General features: G+C 37.4%; 3 protein-coding genes across 8 annotated transcripts; all 3 read left to right on the forward strand.

Moving 5' to 3' along the window:
• Positions 1 to 1,083: 1,083 nt before the first annotated feature.
• Positions 1,084 to 7,767, forward strand: CIPK3 (CBL-interacting protein kinase 3). Its single transcript, XM_023677425.2, has 16 exons — positions 1,084 to 1,318; positions 1,510 to 1,593; positions 1,782 to 1,993; positions 2,636 to 2,698; positions 2,896 to 2,967; positions 3,221 to 3,328; positions 3,415 to 3,495; positions 4,359 to 4,412; positions 4,491 to 4,616; positions 4,713 to 4,802; positions 4,872 to 4,994; positions 5,071 to 5,181; positions 6,647 to 6,760; positions 6,874 to 6,930; positions 7,015 to 7,089; positions 7,479 to 7,767. Exons 3-16 carry the CDS (start codon positions 1,808 to 1,810, stop codon positions 7,551 to 7,553), a joined length of 1,335 nt encoding a protein of 444 aa, XP_023533193.1. The 5' UTR covers positions 1,084 to 1,318; positions 1,510 to 1,593; positions 1,782 to 1,807; the 3' UTR covers positions 7,554 to 7,767.
• Positions 7,768 to 8,855: 1,088 nt separating this feature from the next.
• Positions 8,856 to 12,127, forward strand: LOC111795153 (putative serine/threonine-protein kinase PBL3). Of its 2 annotated transcripts, none has more exons than XM_023677428.2 (6): positions 8,856 to 9,366; positions 9,843 to 10,017; positions 10,104 to 10,239; positions 10,890 to 11,026; positions 11,104 to 11,227; positions 11,580 to 12,127. In XM_023677428.2, exons 1-6 carry the CDS (start codon positions 9,206 to 9,208, stop codon positions 11,951 to 11,953), a joined length of 1,107 nt encoding a protein of 368 aa, XP_023533196.2. In that variant the 5' UTR covers positions 8,856 to 9,205; the 3' UTR covers positions 11,954 to 12,127. The 2 variants fall into 2 exon arrangements, with proteins under 2 accessions (XP_023533196.2, XP_023533194.1); XM_023677426.2 differs by having other exon boundaries at positions 8,857 to 9,366; positions 9,692 to 10,017.
• Positions 12,128 to 12,762: 635 nt separating this feature from the next.
• On the forward strand, positions 12,763 to 17,439 carry EMB1379 (embryo defective 1379). 5 transcript variants are annotated; one of them, XR_015420996.1, is made up of 9 exons: positions 12,763 to 13,044; positions 13,429 to 13,625; positions 13,784 to 13,864; positions 14,818 to 15,042; positions 15,300 to 15,377; positions 15,465 to 15,727; positions 15,866 to 15,904; positions 16,465 to 16,534; positions 17,011 to 17,439. XR_015420996.1 is itself a non-coding variant. In XM_023677430.2 (7 exons), exons 1-6 carry the CDS (start codon positions 12,930 to 12,932, stop codon positions 15,711 to 15,713), a joined length of 945 nt encoding a protein of 314 aa, XP_023533198.2. In that variant the 5' UTR covers positions 12,763 to 12,929; the 3' UTR covers positions 15,714 to 15,727; positions 15,866 to 15,973. The 5 variants fall into 5 exon arrangements, 1 of the variants encoding a protein (XP_023533198.2); XR_002815163.2 differs by having other exon boundaries at positions 17,215 to 17,439; XR_015420997.1 differs by having other exon boundaries at positions 17,235 to 17,439.
• Positions 17,440 to 18,102: the final 663 nt, after the last annotated feature.

Below are 18,102 nucleotides of genomic sequence, written 5' to 3' on the forward strand. Positions count from 1 at the left end.
TAATCAATTTTTATTTAATGATAGTTTTAAATTCATATATAATTTATAATTTATAAATATAAATTAAAGAAAGAAGTAAGTTAGAGAATTTATTTAGTTATTTATAATTTAGCCTTAATTTAAATTCATATATAATGATTTTAGCTTAATTTAGATAAATATCTGAGTCACGGTTATAATGATTTTTCATTTAATATTTATAATTTAGCTTAATTTAAACTCAAAATATCTAGAGACGGCGAGAGAGGGGTAGGAATGGTAAATAACTGCTCTGGTTCTGTACAAAATTGTAAATTCAAACACAAGCTGATGATAATCATGTCAGCTTTTTGCTGCAAGAGTTTGGAATTGATTTTAGTTCTTACGGCTTGTTTGATATCACTAATCTACGTTTTACTTAATTAACTCCTCGTTTTCAGTTCTGATCGCGGCAATACATGTTCAATTAATAACTCCACTCCAAAAGTCCCCTTGTTTTCCATCCAATTTCTCCCAAATTCGATCAGTATTTTATTAATGGAGAATGTCAAAGCCTTAACAACTCCCATAATTCATGAGACAGAGACGGAAGGAATGTATACCCATTTCAGAAAAATCCGTAATAAGTAGCATTAATGACGTAGGACCCAATTTGCAGCCACTAAATTCCGTATTAAGTGAAGTTTATTAAGAGCTTGATAAGGATCCGCCGACTAAGATCAACCGAGGATTTCGTATTTTTGGTCCGAGCCAATTCAAAAGCTCCGCCACACACACACGCACAGTGGAACCAGGTTTTCTGCTCCCAAGAGGTGGTCCAAATCAAAGGGACCGTCCCCTTTTCATTAACTTTGATTTGGGTTTCTCTGAAATGGGTAAAAGGGATAATGGTCGATCATGTTAGGAGAAGATGCTTTGTCCTCTTCCAATAATCGCTCTGCCTAATAAGTCCAGTGGTTGAGCAGGTGAGGGCGAGCTTCTCTGTCTGTCTTCTGCTTCTCTTTTCTTCAGAATTTGGCCTTTGAGTAATCTCAGAGGTCGTTAATTTTTCCCTCAAGCGGCTACTACATAACCCTCTCATCCTTATCTTCACTATCTGTATGTTTTTTTTTTCTCATCTTCTTTGTTTTTTCTCATAGATTTCTCTCAATTCTTTTCTCTATTCATCTCCTGCTGTACATACCTATTGCTAACTCGATTCATTCACACATTGCTTTCCTTTGATTATTCTTTTGTTCTTTTCTACTTACAAAACTTCCCTTGATTTCCCTTGTTTATATTTGCTTCTTTGAGGATCTTGAGCTCGATTTGGAGATTTGCATCGGATCTTGAGTTTCTGGTACTGGGATTTGTGTTTCTTTAGCTTCTTTGATGAATTTGTGAGATTTAAGGAACTGGGTAGAGTTTAGTTTATCTTGATTTTCATGTTTGGTTGTTCTAATCATTAGTTTATCCTTTTTTTTGGAACAATCTTCTTAGATTTTAGTTGCTGCAAAATAAACTAATCCCTTTTGTTTCTTTTCTCTTTAGGAACGATTTTTGTATCATTTTGCTATACATTTGAACCTGCATAAGCTTAAGGAGTGCTGCACACTTGTGGTTGTTGTGTTCAAGGTGAGTAGATATTTAGCAATAACTAGGAATCGATAGCTGCTCGGTTATTTCGACCGATGCATCGTTGCTTAGCTAGTTTGATTGGAACTGTTGTCAAGAGTACATGTTTTGTCCATTTGTTTACTCCTCAAGTGACTTAGTTCGTTTAAGTAATATTGAATACTTATGTTTGATATCCATTTGTTTAGAGGGAGGTTTAGAAGGATTTACAGCCATGAGAAGATCGGGCGTAAACCAACCGAAAGTGAAGCGTCTTGTTGGAAAATATGAAATCGGTCGAACGATTGGTGAGGGTACATTTGCAAAAGTGAAAATAGCCAAAAATTCTGAAAATGGGGAACATGTAGCAATAAAGATCCTTGACAAGGAGAAAGTTCTGAAGCACAAGATGGCTGAACAGGTTCTCTTATATTGTTCTAAATTGCTTTGTTTTTTCTCTTAATGTCATTCACCAAATGCTTATATGATGATTATATCAAGCTTTCGTTGATAAAAATGAATGAATATACGAGGCTATACCATCGAAAAGAGCTCGTGCGCTAGCTACAACCGACCCCAATCCAAAAGAATTGTAATCAACTCTCAAATCTCGTCCTCGGTTGTCTCTGCCTTTAAAAGTTATTTTGTTTGTTTCAAGTCAAATACGCCACGTAATGGTGAAAAGGCAAGCTTGCTACAAAACTTGTTGCCGTTTGAGTTAATCTAAAAGCTCACCCGTGAGAGAGAAACTGATATCTGCTTTAGTTTTTTTGGCTGAGTTGTAGTTTAACAATGGCTTCTCTGAATCAGTGAGTCCTCTGTGTGTTGAGTGGCCTTCATATTATGAACTTCCTTTCTTCTTGATCTTCGTTTTCAACATCTTCTACGACCGCCCCAACCCCACCTTCTCCCAACAAAAGGAAGAACCCACGTCCGATAAGGGAAAAAGAGGGTCGAAAAATAAGAAAGGCGGCATGGGACTGATTCTTTATCGTTCTTTTAGATATTGGAAGTTCTTTGAGTTGAGAGAAAAGTTAAGGATTCTTTCTAATGCTTTTTACAGATCAAGCGGGAAATAGCGACAATGAAACTAATAAAGCATCCACATGTCGTCCAATTGTTCGAGGTACTTCTCTTTCTCTCTCTAAAATGCTATGTTTAGAGGTAGTTTTTGCAATTCGAAAGCGTTATTGGAAAATGGAGAGCGCTCGATTTTCTTCTGTGGCCATTTTCTTAAAATGATTCTCAGAAGTGCTCTCAGCAGTTATCTGATACATATTCTTGTGTGAAGCTATTTTTCCTAACAGTTCTCTTGATTTTCAGGTTATGGGGAGCAAAACAAAGATATTCATTGTTTTGGAGTTCGTTACCGGAGGCGAACTTTTTGATAAAATTGTGAGTATTATTCCATTTCTTAGGAATATCCGTTCTAACTTCTCTCTATTAAGTTATGAGTGCTCGTTTTAAGTTTTTCAAGGCCCCGATCCAAGATGGTAGAAACTGTAACTAGGAAAAGAGACGGGTCGGGGAGGAAAAAGACAAGAAACGCAAATAGAAAGACCCAAATTCACCATTCTTTGGACCTTGGTATATTGTTAACTTTTCATATTTAAATGAAATATTAAACCTTCTTCTACTAATATTGAAGGTAAATCATGGACGGATGACCGAAAGTGAGGCACGGCGATATTTCCAGCAACTTATAAACGCGGTTGATTATTGTCATAGCAGAGGTGTTTACCATAGGGATCTTAAGGTATCGTGCCACTAAGTTCTTGAAATCGAGTATGAAAAATGTTGAATAATCTATGAGTTTATCACCATGATGGTTCTTGTTTGCAGCCTGAAAATCTATTGTTAGATGCCAAAGGAAATCTTAAAGTGTCTGATTTTGGATTGAGTGCACTGTCACAACAAGTTAAGGTAAGATGCGTTTCAACATTCCATTTTTCTTTTGGTTTAAATTTGATCTTCTTTCCTGCTGTTTAGTGTGTTGGTCTGGAAATCGAACATTGAAAACATGTCGGGGTGATGGAATGTGAGATCCTACATCGGTTGGAGAGGGGAACGAAGCATTCCTTATAAGGGTGTGGAAACCTCTCCCTAACAAACGCATTTTAAAACCGTTAGGCTGACGGCGATATGTAATGGGCCAAAGCGAACAGTATCTGCTAGCGGTGGGCCTAGGACTGTTACAAATGGCATCAGAGCCAGACACGGGTAGTGTACCAGCGAAGACGCTGGGCCCCCAAGGGGATGGATTGTGAGATCCCACATCGGTTGGAGAGGGGAACGAAGCATTCCTCATAAGGGTGTGGAAACCTCTTCCTAATTGACGCATTTTAAAAATGTGAGGCTGACGGTGATATATAACGGGCCAAAGCGGATAATATCTGCTAGCGGTGGGCTTGAGTTTTACAAATGGTATCAAAGTCAGACACGAGCGGTGTGTCAGCGAGGACGCTGACCCCCAAGGGGGTGGATTGTGAGTTCTCACATTGGTTGAAGAGGGGAACAAACATTCAGCTAGCGGTGGGCTTGCACCGTCGTAGCCTCTATAATTCTTCTTAGCCGTTTAGGAATTTATATATAACAATGGAACTTCTTGTATCAAATGACAAAATAAGAAGAACTCCGACCGGTGGGCTTGCACGTCACATATCATTATTCCCCTTCCCTTTTGTAATCTATGACAAAATAAGAAGAACTCCGACCGGTGTGCTATTGAGGCGTCTTTGGTGCTCTAAAAACTCTTTAATTCTTCTCCTAAAACGTTTAATTGGTAGGACGATGGCCTGCTTCACACTACTTGTGGAACTCCTAACTATGTTGCTCCTGAGGTATCGATGCTTCGTAAACGTCTTATATCTTTACGCATTCATAACTACAAGTGTTGTAATGAACGTTTCGTTATTTAGGTCCTTAACGATAGAGGCTATGATGGAGCGACTGCAGACTTATGGTCATGTGGAGTCATACTCTTTGTACTGCTTGCAGGTTACTTGCCTTTTGATGATTCTAATATCATAAACCTTTATAAAAAGGTGAGCATTTTTTTACCTCATTTTTTTCTTTTTCTTTTTCGCCATTCGATTCTACTTCTCTTTGCATTCTTCAGCATTCACTTCGATTCTTTGCAGATCTCGGCCGCTGAATTTACTTGTCCTCCATGGCTTTCTTTAGATGCCATGAAATTGATCGCTCGAATTTTGGATCCAAACCCAATGACTGTAAGTACTATGCTTCGAGTGTCGACTACTATGTTTCTGGATTACACGTCTGATTTTCTTCTATTGCAGCGCATCACCGTACCAGAAATTTTGGAAGATGAATGGTTTAAGAAAGATTATAAGCCCCCGGTTTTCGAGGAGCCTAAGATTGCGAACTTAGATGATGTAGAAGCAGTCTTCAAAGATTCAGAAGTATGTCAAATTTGATTTCGTTATGAGTATTATAACATCGTTCATGGTTTCTCATTATCGATGAATTCTTTTCCAGGAGCACCATGTGACAGAGAAGAAGGAAGAACAACCTGTAGCCATGAACGCGTTCGAGTTAATTTCAATGTCGAAGGGGCTCAACCTGGAAAATTTGTTTGGTACAGAACAGGTTTGCATTTTTCCAAGCATGAACATTGAGTATTGTTTGCCTCAGTTGCTACTGTTGTATCCCATCTTAAATTGATTGTGAGCTTACTTTTTTGCCCAGTACGTTTCAAGAACCGACACTATTTTATATACTAATATGCTTGTAACAGCCCAAGCTCAAGCCCACCGCTAGCAGATATTGTCCTCTTTGGGCTTTCTCTTTCGAGTATACCCTTGAGGTTTTTAAAACGTGTCTATTAGGGAGAGGTTTCCACACCCTTATAAAGAATGCTTCGTTCTCCTCCCGAACCGATGTGGGATCTCACAATCCACCCCCCTTCGGGGCCCAGCGTCCTCGCTGGCACTCGTTCTTTTGGGATCCCCAATTCACCCCCTTTAGGGCCCAGTGTCCTTGCTGGCACACCGCCTCGTGTCCACCCCCTTTGGAGCTCAGCCTCCTCGCTTGCACATCGCCCGTATCTGTCTCTAATACCATTTGTAACAACCCAAGCCCACCGCTAACAGATATTGTCCTCTCTGGGCTTTCCTTTTCGGGCTTACTCTCAAGGTTTTTAGAACACGTCTACTAGCGAGAGGTTTCCACACCCTTATAAAGAATGCTTCGTTCTCCTCCCCAATTGATGTGGGATCTCGCAATCCCCCCTCTTCGGGACCCAGCGTCCTCGCTAGCACTCGTTCCTTTCTCCAATTGATGTGGGACCCCCAATCCACTCCCATTCGAGGCCCAATATCCTTGCTGGCACACCGCCTCGTGTCTACCCCCTTAGGGGCTCAACCTCCTCATTGACACATTGTCCGGTGTCTGGCTCTAATACCATTTGTTACAACTCAAGCCCACCGCTAGCAGATATTGTCCTCTCTGGGTTTTCCTTTTCGGGCTTCCTCTCAAGGTTTTTAGAACACGTCTATTAGGGAGAGGTTTCCACACCCTTATAAAGAATGCTTCATTCTCCTTCCCAACTAGTGTGGGATCTCACAAGGCCTGAAGGTTTATTATATACCCTTTTAGGGGGAGAGGGCAAGGCAATTGAAAATTACAATAATAGGATAGCGATGATCACTCAAGAATTGCTTCAAGCTGCTAACTGTGCTCGATCTTCTTGGATGAGGCCTTCCCATCTTGATCAACCCATGGTGAAAGATGTTAGCTGAAGGAGGAATAAATGGAAGAAAACTCTCGACCGTGCCATCGAGAGATATCCATTTTCCTTAGGACGGGGAACCCTCGACCCCATTTCACCCTGTGAACATCTCTAGTGCCATCGTGAAAATTTTATGGCGTATTTCTTATATTTATGTATCTTTTCTTGCTGGGAAAAAGCCTTTAAAGCAAATAATGCTGCAAGTTTCTGTTTCACTTGGAGCTCTCAACTGGGTCATGTTTTTATAAACATTTTTGTATTATTAGCTATGGATTTGTGCATTTTCACCCTGATGAGAATTGGATTATCTTGTTGTTGGTGCAGGAATTCAAGAGAGAAACCAGGTTCACCTCGAAATGCTCAGCTAATGAAATTGTAAATAAGATTGAAGAAGCTGCCAAACCTCTTGGTTTTGATGTGCAGAAGAAAAATTACAAGGTGAGCTAAGAGAACAAACGCAGTTTTCGAAAATCAAATGGTTATCAAATGGATTCTTAGTTTTGGGTGATCGATACCTTATAATAAGAACGATCGTGTTGTTTCTCTTACAGATGAGACTCGAAAATGTGAAAGCGGGTCGGAAGGGAAACCTTAATGTTGCCACAGAGGTATTAAAATGATGAAGCATTGTGTTCTTGAGAGAGAATTTGCGTTAATCTAATACCTTTTTTTTGTTTCTCATTCTTGAACAGATTTTGCAAGTGGCACCTTCTGTTCATGTGGTTGAGATGCGAAAAGCCAAGGGGGACACTTTAGAGTTTCACAAGGTACTTCCTTTACTAGTATGAAAATCGTTCATCGTTCATCGTTCTTCGTTCTTCGTTCTTCGTTCTTAGTTCATCGTTCATCGTTCATCGTTCTTCGTTCTTAGTTCATCGTTCTTCGTTCTTCGTTCTTCGTTCTTCGTTCATCGTTCTTCGTTCTTAGTTCATCGTTCTTCGTTCTTCGTTCATCGTTCATCGTTCATCGTTCATCGTTCTTCGTTCATCATTCATCGTTCATCGTTCATCGTTCATCGTTCATCGTTCATCGTTCTTCGTTCTTCGTTCTTTGTCCATATATGATATACATGATAGGTTTAGGATCATAATTTACCCAACTCGAGCTATACACGTGTCCTTTCTTTAAACTATATGGTTATGTATTATCTTTGCAGTTCTACAAAAACCTCTCCACTTCTCTAGAGGATGTTGTTTGGAAGACTGAGGAAGACATGCCAGCAAAAAAGTGAAACTTGGCACGGTTCGAGGTTCGAAATGTGAAGAACGAAATATTGTAAATGCTTCATGACTGTTGTTTGACTCGTGTGTTCGATCGATTGTTTTCCGTTTTATTGTAGGAAAGCATGGAAAGCTCCCAAGAATGAGTTATGATGACGTTTTTTATGTTACATTTGAAACTTCAGTTCTTAGTGATAGTAAGAAATATTTGTCATTCTTTTAGTCTATCATATGATGCTTCTACTTCATTCGTGTATTAAAACGGCAACTATTCTAAACAGTTGAACATGTCAATGAATGCTCGGTTTTTTACCTTAAAAAAATAACGTCAAGTCGTGTGAAATCCCACATCGATTGGAGAGGGGAACAAAACATTTTCTTATAATTATGTGAAATCTCTCCCTAACAGGAGGCTAAAGGTGATGCGTAACGGATCAAAATGAACAATATTTGCTAACGGTGGGTTTGGACGGATACAAATGGTATCAGAGTCAAGTATCGAGTGGTGTGTTAGCGAGGACGTTAGACCTTCAAGGGTGTGTCAGTGAGGACGTTAGACCTTCAAGGGTGTGTCAGTGAGGACGTTAGACCTTCAACGGTGTGTCAGTGAGGACGTTGGACCTTCAAGGGTGGTGTCAGCGATGACTTTCAAGAGTGGTGTCAGCGATGACTTTCAAGGGTGGTGTCAGCAAGGACGTTGGACCTTCGACCTTCAAGGAGTGGCGTTTTAAGATCGTGAGGCGAAGGGCGGAAGGAAGAGCAAAAACTTCGAGAAATGTAAGTATGAAATGAATGAATAAAGAGGGTTTGGAAGTTTGATTAATTTATGGGTATGGCTTTGATTGAGTCAATAATTATTCTGTTGCGCCTAAGATGATTGGGAAAGTCAATTTATGTTTAAAATAAGTTTGTTAGTCAATTGGATATTTTTTTTAAAAACCTAATTTTAAAATCATACGTTGAAAGTTCAAATATTAAAGCAAATTATATTATTTATTTAGACTAATCTCATGGATTTTTATTTATTTTAAATTTGAAATGTCAATTTATTAGTTTTTTTTTACAATTTTTAAATAAATATTATATTGAAAAAATAAAAATTTTAAAATAATATATTAAAAAAAAAAAAAAAAAAAAAAACAAACTATTATGCGGCATTTTAAATCTAAACAAACTCTAGGTTTTATTTATTGTCTATAAATTTAAGTTTTTTAAATTTGAAAAGTTTATAATTTATATATGAAATTTAATTTTTTTTTTTTTTAAATTTTTTTTTAAGGATATTTAAATTATGCTGCAAAGAACAATTCAGCATGATAGTATGAAAAGGATTGAGAAGGACGGGAGAGTGAGAGTAAAAGGGAGAAGATGGTGGCGTGAGTGGACCGCAGCCACTAGGGTTTGAAATTTCAACGCAGTTTTTTTGATTCCATTGAAGAAGAAAATGGGGGCAAGGATAAAAATGGCGGTGGTTATCACGATGGGCCGTCTCTTAGGGTTTTTTTGTTTATTTGTTTATTATCAATTTATGATTCAGGTTGAAAAATGGAGTTTCTGGGTTTGAGTAATTCAAACGTTGAATTCGTTCGTTGACTGATATCCAAAGAAAGAAAGCTGGACGAAAGAGAGCGGTTGACGATGGAGCACTCTCATCTTCTTTTCCATGGTGTATTTATGGTGTCTGTTGACCTTCCTCCCGCTTGCCTCCTTCCTGCTTCTTCCCAATTCTTTTCCATTTATTCATTTTCTTCGGTGTATCCACCATGGGAATCTGCTGCGCAAAGCCTGCCAAGCTCGCTCATGCATCTTCAACCAATATTTCTGGTGAGCTTTCTCATTTAGATCTTGTCTTCTTCTTTTTAATCGTTGTTTTTTTCGGAAGCTCTTCGCGATCAATGGATCGTTGTGTTTATCGTGATTTAGTTTACGAACTATTAGCTTGAGATAGAAACGATTATTATATGAATTGGCAAAACAATGTGAATGGAAGCGATTCTATATCGCAACTACGTTCGTCAATATGTTGAGCATTGTGTTATTTCGATGTGAAAGCCAAGGCGTAAATGTTTGCCCTGGGGCTGCAATTTTTAGCGGAATTAATTGTCTGTCTTTAGTTTGGATTTCATTAATTGTTCTATTTTTCTGGCAGCAAGGGATAACTTAAATAGCAAGTCAAACGTTGGATCAACTGATTCTAATCAGAAAACTCTGAGTCTTACCTCTAGTACGTCTGTAATCAAGCCGAAATTCGATGTATCGGGCGCCTGCGCTCTCAAGTCTTTTAGCTTCATTGATCTCAGGAATGCCACCAAGAACTTCCGCAGTGAAAGTCTACTTGGTGAGGGAGGATTTGGATGCGTCTTCAAAGGGTGGATCGATGAACACTCGTATCTTCCTACCAAACCCGGAACTGGAATTGTAGTGGCGGTCAAGAAACTCAAGCGAGGGAGCCTTCAAGGCTACAAGGAGTGGCTTGTACGTAAATAATGAACCCTGTCATTGTTCATAATCTGTTTTCCAACTGGTTCACCTTTAACGTTGTTTGAATCTTGACATTTCAGGCGGAAGTGAACTATCTGGGCCAGCTCCGCCATGATAATCTTGTCAGGCTTATTGGGTATTGCTCAGAATCCGATGACCGACTTCTAGTTTACGAGTATATGCCGAAGGGAAGCCTGGAAAACCATTTGTTTCGAAGTTAGTATGCAACCCCTTCGCTACCTTTGTTCTTTATTCATCAACTTTCTTCTCTTGCTTAAGTTTAATGCTCTTTCCCTACTTCTATGAATATCTGGATTAGTGTTCTTTCCCCCTCCAATTTGTATAGCTTAAGAAATCTAGCATACTAAAAATTAGAAATGGTGTAAGAACTTTAATATAAATCTGCATGACGATCACTTGAAAGGAAGCTAGTTTTCGAGAATGGACACATTTAAAAATTAGCATAGGTTTTCGGAAATTGATGTTTTCGAGAATGGACACATTGAAAGGAAGCTAGTTTTTACAAATCTGAACTTTCGATTTCAATTCTCTTTAAATTTAATGTTCAAATTTGTAACCAAAGAAAACAGTTACTTTGGTTGATGTTAGCAATGGTGACTCTCTCTCTCTCTCTCTCTCTCTCTCTCTTCATTGAGTCTTCCTGGCAGGTTTACTTTTGAGGGAGTCAGAATGATGGTTGTTTAATAATGCCTTCAGTCTCTACTCTGTTCCTCTTGACTTTGATTTTTTGCTTTGGAGAAGGACAAACATTTGCATGATGATCACTTTAAAAAAGTTTCATGTGTTGTTGCAGTATTGTTTCCCTGGGAATTTGTAATGATACTCACCATTCTCTGTCTTTACAGAAGGTGTTGCACCGATTTCTTGGCGTGTTCGAATGAATATTGCAGTTGATGTGGCACGGGGATTATCATTCTTACACAGTTGTGAACCTAATGTTATATACCGTGATTTGAAGGCGTCCAACATTCTGCTTGATTCAGTGAGTAATTTTGTCTCATCAAGGGAAAGAAAATCCCCTCTGAAGATACTCATTTCTCTCTGTTTCTTTCTTTTAAGGAATTCAATGCCAAACTCTCAGATTTTGGCTTAGCAAGGGAGGGTCCTACGGGAGACAAGACTCATGTTTCAACCCGGGTTATGGGAACACGAGGCTACGCTGCCCCAGAATATGTAGCAACAGGTTGGTCATATTTCATTTAATCTTGTAATGTTTCTAGATTGAAATAAAATTTTGGAATTTGAAAAAGTAACAAATCTGTTTCGTTCCTCTTAGCTCGTATTCGGGATGGTTGAATTTATTGTTCTTTCTTAGCAAGATTTGGTGTATTGAACTTAAGATTAAGAGGAAGAAAAAAGAAACCAAGAAACACGACGATGGAAGATGTTCTATACTACATTATGACCATCCAAAGTTTAAGACGTTTGAAATGTGGCCACATTGGCAATGCATCTTTTTTTTACCCTATATAGAACAAAGATATTCTTGTATAGGAAATAGTACATTTTGTGATTGGTTTGACTGACTGCAACAGGTCACTTGACCCCGAAGAGTGACGTATACAGCTTTGGCGTCGTTTTGCTAGAACTTCTCTCAGGCAAACGTGCATTGGACCAAGAGAAAGTAGGGAGAGTGGAAGAGACCCTAGTGGATTGGGGGAAACCCCTCCTAAGCGACAGTAAACGAATGTTGAGGATAATGGACACGAGGATGGGCGGTCAGTACTCGAGAAAAGAAGCTCAAGCTGCAGCCTCGCTTGCGCTGAATTGTCTCCACACAGATCCTAAAAACAGGCCATCAATGGTTGATGTTCTGGAGGAACTAGAACGACTACTGAGCTCAAAGGATGTTCTAAGGACTCCGGACAGCCGCGCCATCAGACGCACTCCGCCTGCTAGATCTCGATAGTAAAGTAATAATGGCTTACTCGAACTGTGTTTGATTTTTTATTTGGAAGTTGCCTCCCAACAAACGCACTTCACCCAATACAAGAAGTGCGATGTACAAGTTTTGTGGATATTTCCATGTAGAATATAAATATCTCCAACCAAATGTTACAGAAACAATCAAGTCCTTTTTCCATCCAACTCTTTTTAAGTCCATTTTTAAAAATACTTATGATTAAAAATAAAAATAAAAACATTTAGAATTTCGTTTCAATATTACCTCACACTTTAACCCTACACCCTTATCTCCGTTGTTTCTCGGTAGCTCAATTAGTAGCAGAGTGATTGGTTACTTACGGGATTAAATTTTTATTACTACTCTTGACATTTAATTGTAGTTTCTACTTTTTCTAAATCATTTTGTTTCCCGTGATATTTTATGTTTGTATTGTAATTTGATCGACGATACTCTAACATTCTTACACTATTAAAACTTATACACTTGTAGTATTGCATTGAATAATTTTATGCGGCACCGACATAGAGAAAATCATAATACGTATCTCGAGATAGAGTGGTAGATTGATTTTTATCTTTATACCTAAATTTTAAACATTTAGGTTTCCAATAACCCAATAATTTAGGTTTCCAAATCCATCCCAACTACTATTTAGTTTCTTTTTCTCTCCCTTTTTTGGCATTAAAAATTTTAATTTTTGTTTAAAATAAAACACTTTTAAAAGTATTTTTGAAACATTTTATTCAGTTTTATTTATTTATTTATTTATTATTATTATTATTATTATTATTATTATTTTGGCAATTATCCTCCCACCATGTAAAAGCGGCTATCCAGCGCTAGACTTCACTTCCCGGAGAGTCTTTGAAAATTTTCCCGCACAAACTCTTCTCTTCTATGAGTTTGGCTGAAATTCCCTTACAGAATCAACCTTGTCTGAATCTTTGAAGTATTAGTTGACCTTGAATTAGGGTTCAGAATGCGGGAGCTGAGTTGGAGACATCACACTCTCATTCAAGCGCTTCTCGCTCGCGGCCCACTCAGAGAGGATCACTTCCATTTGCTGTTTACGCGGATCACTGAAAAGAGTCCAGGTTTTAATTTCTTTCTCCTTCCCCAGTTTGGTATTCAAGTTGGGAAGTAATGATTTAACGGTATGGAGACCTGCTCGATTTTTTTCTAACAAATGATGGAGGATGTCTTTCTTAGATCATCTGTAAAAGATGCGTTTGAGTTCTTATAAATTCATGTTCAAAGATTACCGAATATTTGCAATAGAATGGTTTCTGAGTATAATATGGAACCACATATTGGAAGAAATTGCATCTGGGTTCATATCCGTATACGTTTTGGAAATGTGTATTCTTATATCTTTCCTTAATCATTAGCATAAACGAATGAAAAGGAAGAGTGTTTTTAATTGATAAATTGGCCGACGGTTGAAAACTAAGATCTGTTCGATGTTTATTTTGGTGCAGATAATGACCGGCAGCTTTTTAATAATTACCTCCTGACGATGAACAAAGAACTTTCTTTTGCTCAATTTGAGTTGCGAGGCTGCAGAAACCAATATGATGGTCGTGTTTACTATGGCTTGGTCAATAATGTATCCGATGAACAATCCAAGCTAGGAACAAAGTATTCAGTTCCACAGATTGCCTTTTATAAAGCCATTGTGAGTTATCAACTATGGGAAGTATTGGCGTTCTTCAATAAACTGACCATTCTGCCAATTTGCTTAGCAATTAACTATGAGAACTTAGTGTTTACAATATATGCATCTTTTGTTTTATTGTCGTAGTATTTCTTATAAACAAAAAATTGCTATGTCAGGTTGAAGCAATTGCACAAGATCCATCTGCTCAAGGTGGAATATCCAACATTGCTGCTCTTCATCTGCAGTTGGAAAATCAGGTTCCTCTTGCTTGTATATGACCAATATTACCGTTTTGAGTCTATTATTGTCAAAGTCAGCTGCATATTTAACTAAGGTTGGCATCTTTGGTCTTTTGCCTTGTAAATAAGACTAATTCCAGTCACCGTTTATATAGCGTACTGTGGACAAGAACTCTTTGGAATGAGTTTGTGAGATCCCACATCGTCTAGAGAGAGGAACGAGTGTCAGTGAGGTCGTTGGGTCCTGAACGGGGTGGATTGTGAGATCCAACATCGGTTGCAAAGGGGAACGAAACATTCTTTATAAGGGTGTGGAAACCTTTCCCTAGCAGACGCGTTTTAAAAACCTTGAGGGAAAGCCCAAAAAGAAAAAGTCAAAGAAGACAATATCTGCTAGAGGTGGGATTGGGCTGTTACAGAGTTCTACAAGAGTATCATTTGATCTTTAGCTTATATCATTTATAGAAAGGTACACTAGTTCTTAAATTATGATTTGATACGAGTCACATTCTTCTTGAATTTAAATATTGCCAATGGAGTGCCAAGAGTTTTCTACATGGTAAAGGCTCGTAACTTATCGATCAAAATTGGATAATGGGACTGTTAGTCCGACAGTGGCATGAATGCCTTTAGAAAATATTGATACATTCTCTTCTTTGTGGCCACTTCAATTAAATTTGCCTAGGAGTCACTCTCAAGTTTGTTATTTTCACTTCTTTCTTTTCCAACACCTGAATTTTTATAATTGTTAAATTTAAGACTAAGAATTTAAGGCCACACTTAAACTCTACACAATTTTGTTGCAATGCTTCTGATTTGCCCCCATTGTGGGTAAAATTGAGAACTGACAAAATCTTCCAGCTCCTCGTATTACTCTCTTTGTAGGTCTTTTCTGCTTTTTACCATATCTAAGAATCCTATTGTATAATATTCGTATCATTGTTTAACTGTTACTGTTTTATCACTACCAGCTGGGGGATGCAGGGTCCCAGTCCCATGTCATACCACCTGCTTTCAAGAATTTCTCAATATCTCTCAAGGAAAAAACAATCGCCGAGCTTGCTCAGGATCAGTGGCTTAATTGCACCCCTGATGGCTTTGTAAATTTGGGTGTCAGATCATTTCTTGATTTGCGAAGTTGGTTCCGCACTAATGACATACCTTCATGTGAAGTGTGCAATGAAGCTGGAGTGAAGGTTCTCTTCTTTTATGCCATTTTTGTGATTTACTAAGTCAATTCTCATTTTATCTCAATTTTGTGCATTGCATTATTTTCCCCTATGCCCACACTGATAGGAGAAGCTGAACATTTGATGAAAAGGATTTTATGTTGACAGTGCAATTGGTCTGGATTTCAACATGATCCAAACTCCGTATCGTTTTTACTCTAAAGAACCTTAACAAACCTTATTTCCTTGATGATTTATATGTTTGCTGGACTTGTTATTCACAGGCAGAGTTGTGTAGTAATGAAGGCTGCACTGTTCGTGTACATCGGTATTGCCTTAAGAAAATGTTATCCAATAAAAAGGTTATATGATGTGGTACCTTCCTAATTTAATCTTTTGATCTGCAAGATCTCTTGTTCCTAACAGTTCTTTAATGGACTATTATTTAGAGTAAAAGGGCTTGCCCAAGTTGTGGCACTCAATGGCGATCTACAGCACCCAATGTGGAGTTCAAGGAGGAAGAGGATGAGCCAGATGCGCGCATTCAAGGCCAGTCATCATCACATAAGAGGAAGAAAACCAGATTGAACAGAGATATTGATTCAGGACCAAATGGAGACAGTGTGGCTGCGGCACAAGCTTCCCAACCTCCTCCAGATACAAGAAGAATAACACGAAGTTCTGCACACCAGCGGTAGGCGCTTGAAATGAGGTACGGTTATTTTGATATAGTTTCATGGATCCTAGTCCAGGAGTTGTGAAGTGTGCTGCAACTGCACCTTTTGATGTATTGTGTCAAAATTATCATCATATTCATATTTAATTGAATTTGTTGTTTTCTCGTACACAGAATTGGAATGTAAAGTGCATTACACAGCGTAAGCCAAAAGTAAGTTTCTTTTTTTTTTCTTTTCTTTTCTTTCTTTTAATCTCTTGTAAACTATAGCAGTATTCTCCATTCTTGTCGTCCACACATGCAAGGAACGAGCTGTTCCATTGTAATGATTTTTTTTTTTCTTTTTGTACCTAGGATATTTTGATTGCATTGAGAGTATAAATAGGTTCAATATCCTTTAAATATCCCAAATTGCAGTAACAGGCTTACCAAACCTACCGCTAACAGATATTGTCATCTTTGGGTTTTCCCATTTAAGGTTCCGCCCAAGGTTTTTAAAACGCGTCTGCTAGGGAGAGTTTTTCACACCCTTATAAAGAATGTTTTGTTTCTCTCTCCAACCGATGAGGGATCTAACACCTTATTTATTTATTTATTTTATTGTGAATGAGTGTCCGAGCCAACTTGTGTCACTGTAGAATCACAAAAAACTGTTTGACTTTACTACATTTGGTTATTATAGAAACACGTTAGATCTAAATTTTAAGTATGTGGTACCATAGATTGAACTTGTTAACTCAGAAATGGTTAACTGTAGCCTCTTTATTTAACAGGTATTATGCTTTTCGGTGGTGTTATGATGAACAGTTAAACATGTATGATGGGTCTGGATTGTGTAAAAAGGTATGCAGCTCAATGCTGAAAATTTGACCGTTCATCATATTTACTATGTTTAGATTTAAGGATAAATATATCCACTCTAGAGGAGTCATAATTAAGCTGTTTAAATAGTGAGAACAAATTAGAGCACTCTGGAGAAGTCATAATAGCAGTGACATGAGATAAAAGTGGCGTCTTTGAACTGTTGAGAATAGAATCGATTATGAAACTTTAGATGGTGGGAAAGTGAAGCAATGAAAAGAATATGGCTACATGTTTGTCTTTTTATATAATTAGATTATCTGAATTCATTACAAAAATGTCCCTTTATGAAGCTGACTTGGCTGTGAGAAGAGAGTTTGATCTAATTAGCATCTCGTGAATAACCTTCAATCATTCCAACTAAGCTGCAGTAGGTCTTTAAAGGAAGAACACATGTTACTGTAACAGTCGAAGTCTACTGCTAGTCGATATTGTCTTTTTTGGACTTTTTCTTTCAGGCTTTTCCTCAAGAATTTCAAAACGCGTCGGTTAGGGAGAGGTTTTCACACACTTATAAATAATGTTCCTTTGTCCTCCCAACCGATGTGGGATCTTACAATCCATTGGGTTATGCTAACTTTTATTCTTTTTAGTTCAACAATACGTTAGGTGAAGGATTTAAACCTTTACTCTCTTGATTGATGATACATGTTTTATATCAGTTGAATTTTGTTCTTATTAGTGGGCTATGCTCACTAGAGAACGACGACTAGAACGACGAAACATCTGATGGGACGTGAGTGGATGCTTTGTTGTCCTAAGGGCACACATGGCCTAAGCTTCTCAGCATTGTGGTTTGTGTCACTCGTACGACCTCTGTTTTTAAGCTTTGGCCTTGTTTAAACAAGAACAGAATCCAAAGTAAAGTCTCAATTCAAAAGGTATAACCATTTTGCCATTTATTATCTGTTCTATTATTATAAAGTATGAGTAAATATTCGTCCTTCTCCTGTACTATAATCAAAATCAACACACATCCGACCATCTTTCTTTTTTTTTTTTTTTTTTTTTTTTTAATTTATCATTTTTGTCCTTTTAAAGTAGATCTTATATAAAATATATATTATAAATAAATAATATCGTAAAAAATACATTACAGAAAAATTTAGATATTTGTGTAAATAGAGTTATTCCTTCAAAATTTAAGGATAAAATAGACACGAAGCCAAAAAAAAATTAAAATCGAAGGACTAAACTTATAATTTATAATTTAATTAAATAGGTAGACCTATTATCATTTTATTTCTAAAATTAATATTTGAAATAATATATATATATATATATATATATATATATAAAAGAAAAGGTCAACCATAAATAGATATTTAAATGTCAAAGTTTAGAAGTGTCACGTTATTAAATTCATAACAAAAATAGGTCAATTATAATAAGTTAAAATAAAATGTGTGGGTCTTTGTCAAAAAAGAAAAAAAAAGTGAGAATAATCTTTTTATTAAAAAAAAAAAAAAAAAAAAAAAAAAAAAAAAAAAAGCTGGAAAAGTTACTGAATAGCTTGAGGAGCGTGGATGGTACGCGGCAATGGATCTGAG

The sequence above is a fragment of the Cucurbita pepo genome, chromosome 5 (genome assembly GCF_057944985.1).
Source record: "Cucurbita pepo subsp. pepo isolate OVF chromosome 5, ASM5794498v1, whole genome shotgun sequence".
Classification (NCBI taxonomy): Eukaryota; Viridiplantae; Streptophyta; class Magnoliopsida; order Cucurbitales; family Cucurbitaceae; genus Cucurbita; species Cucurbita pepo.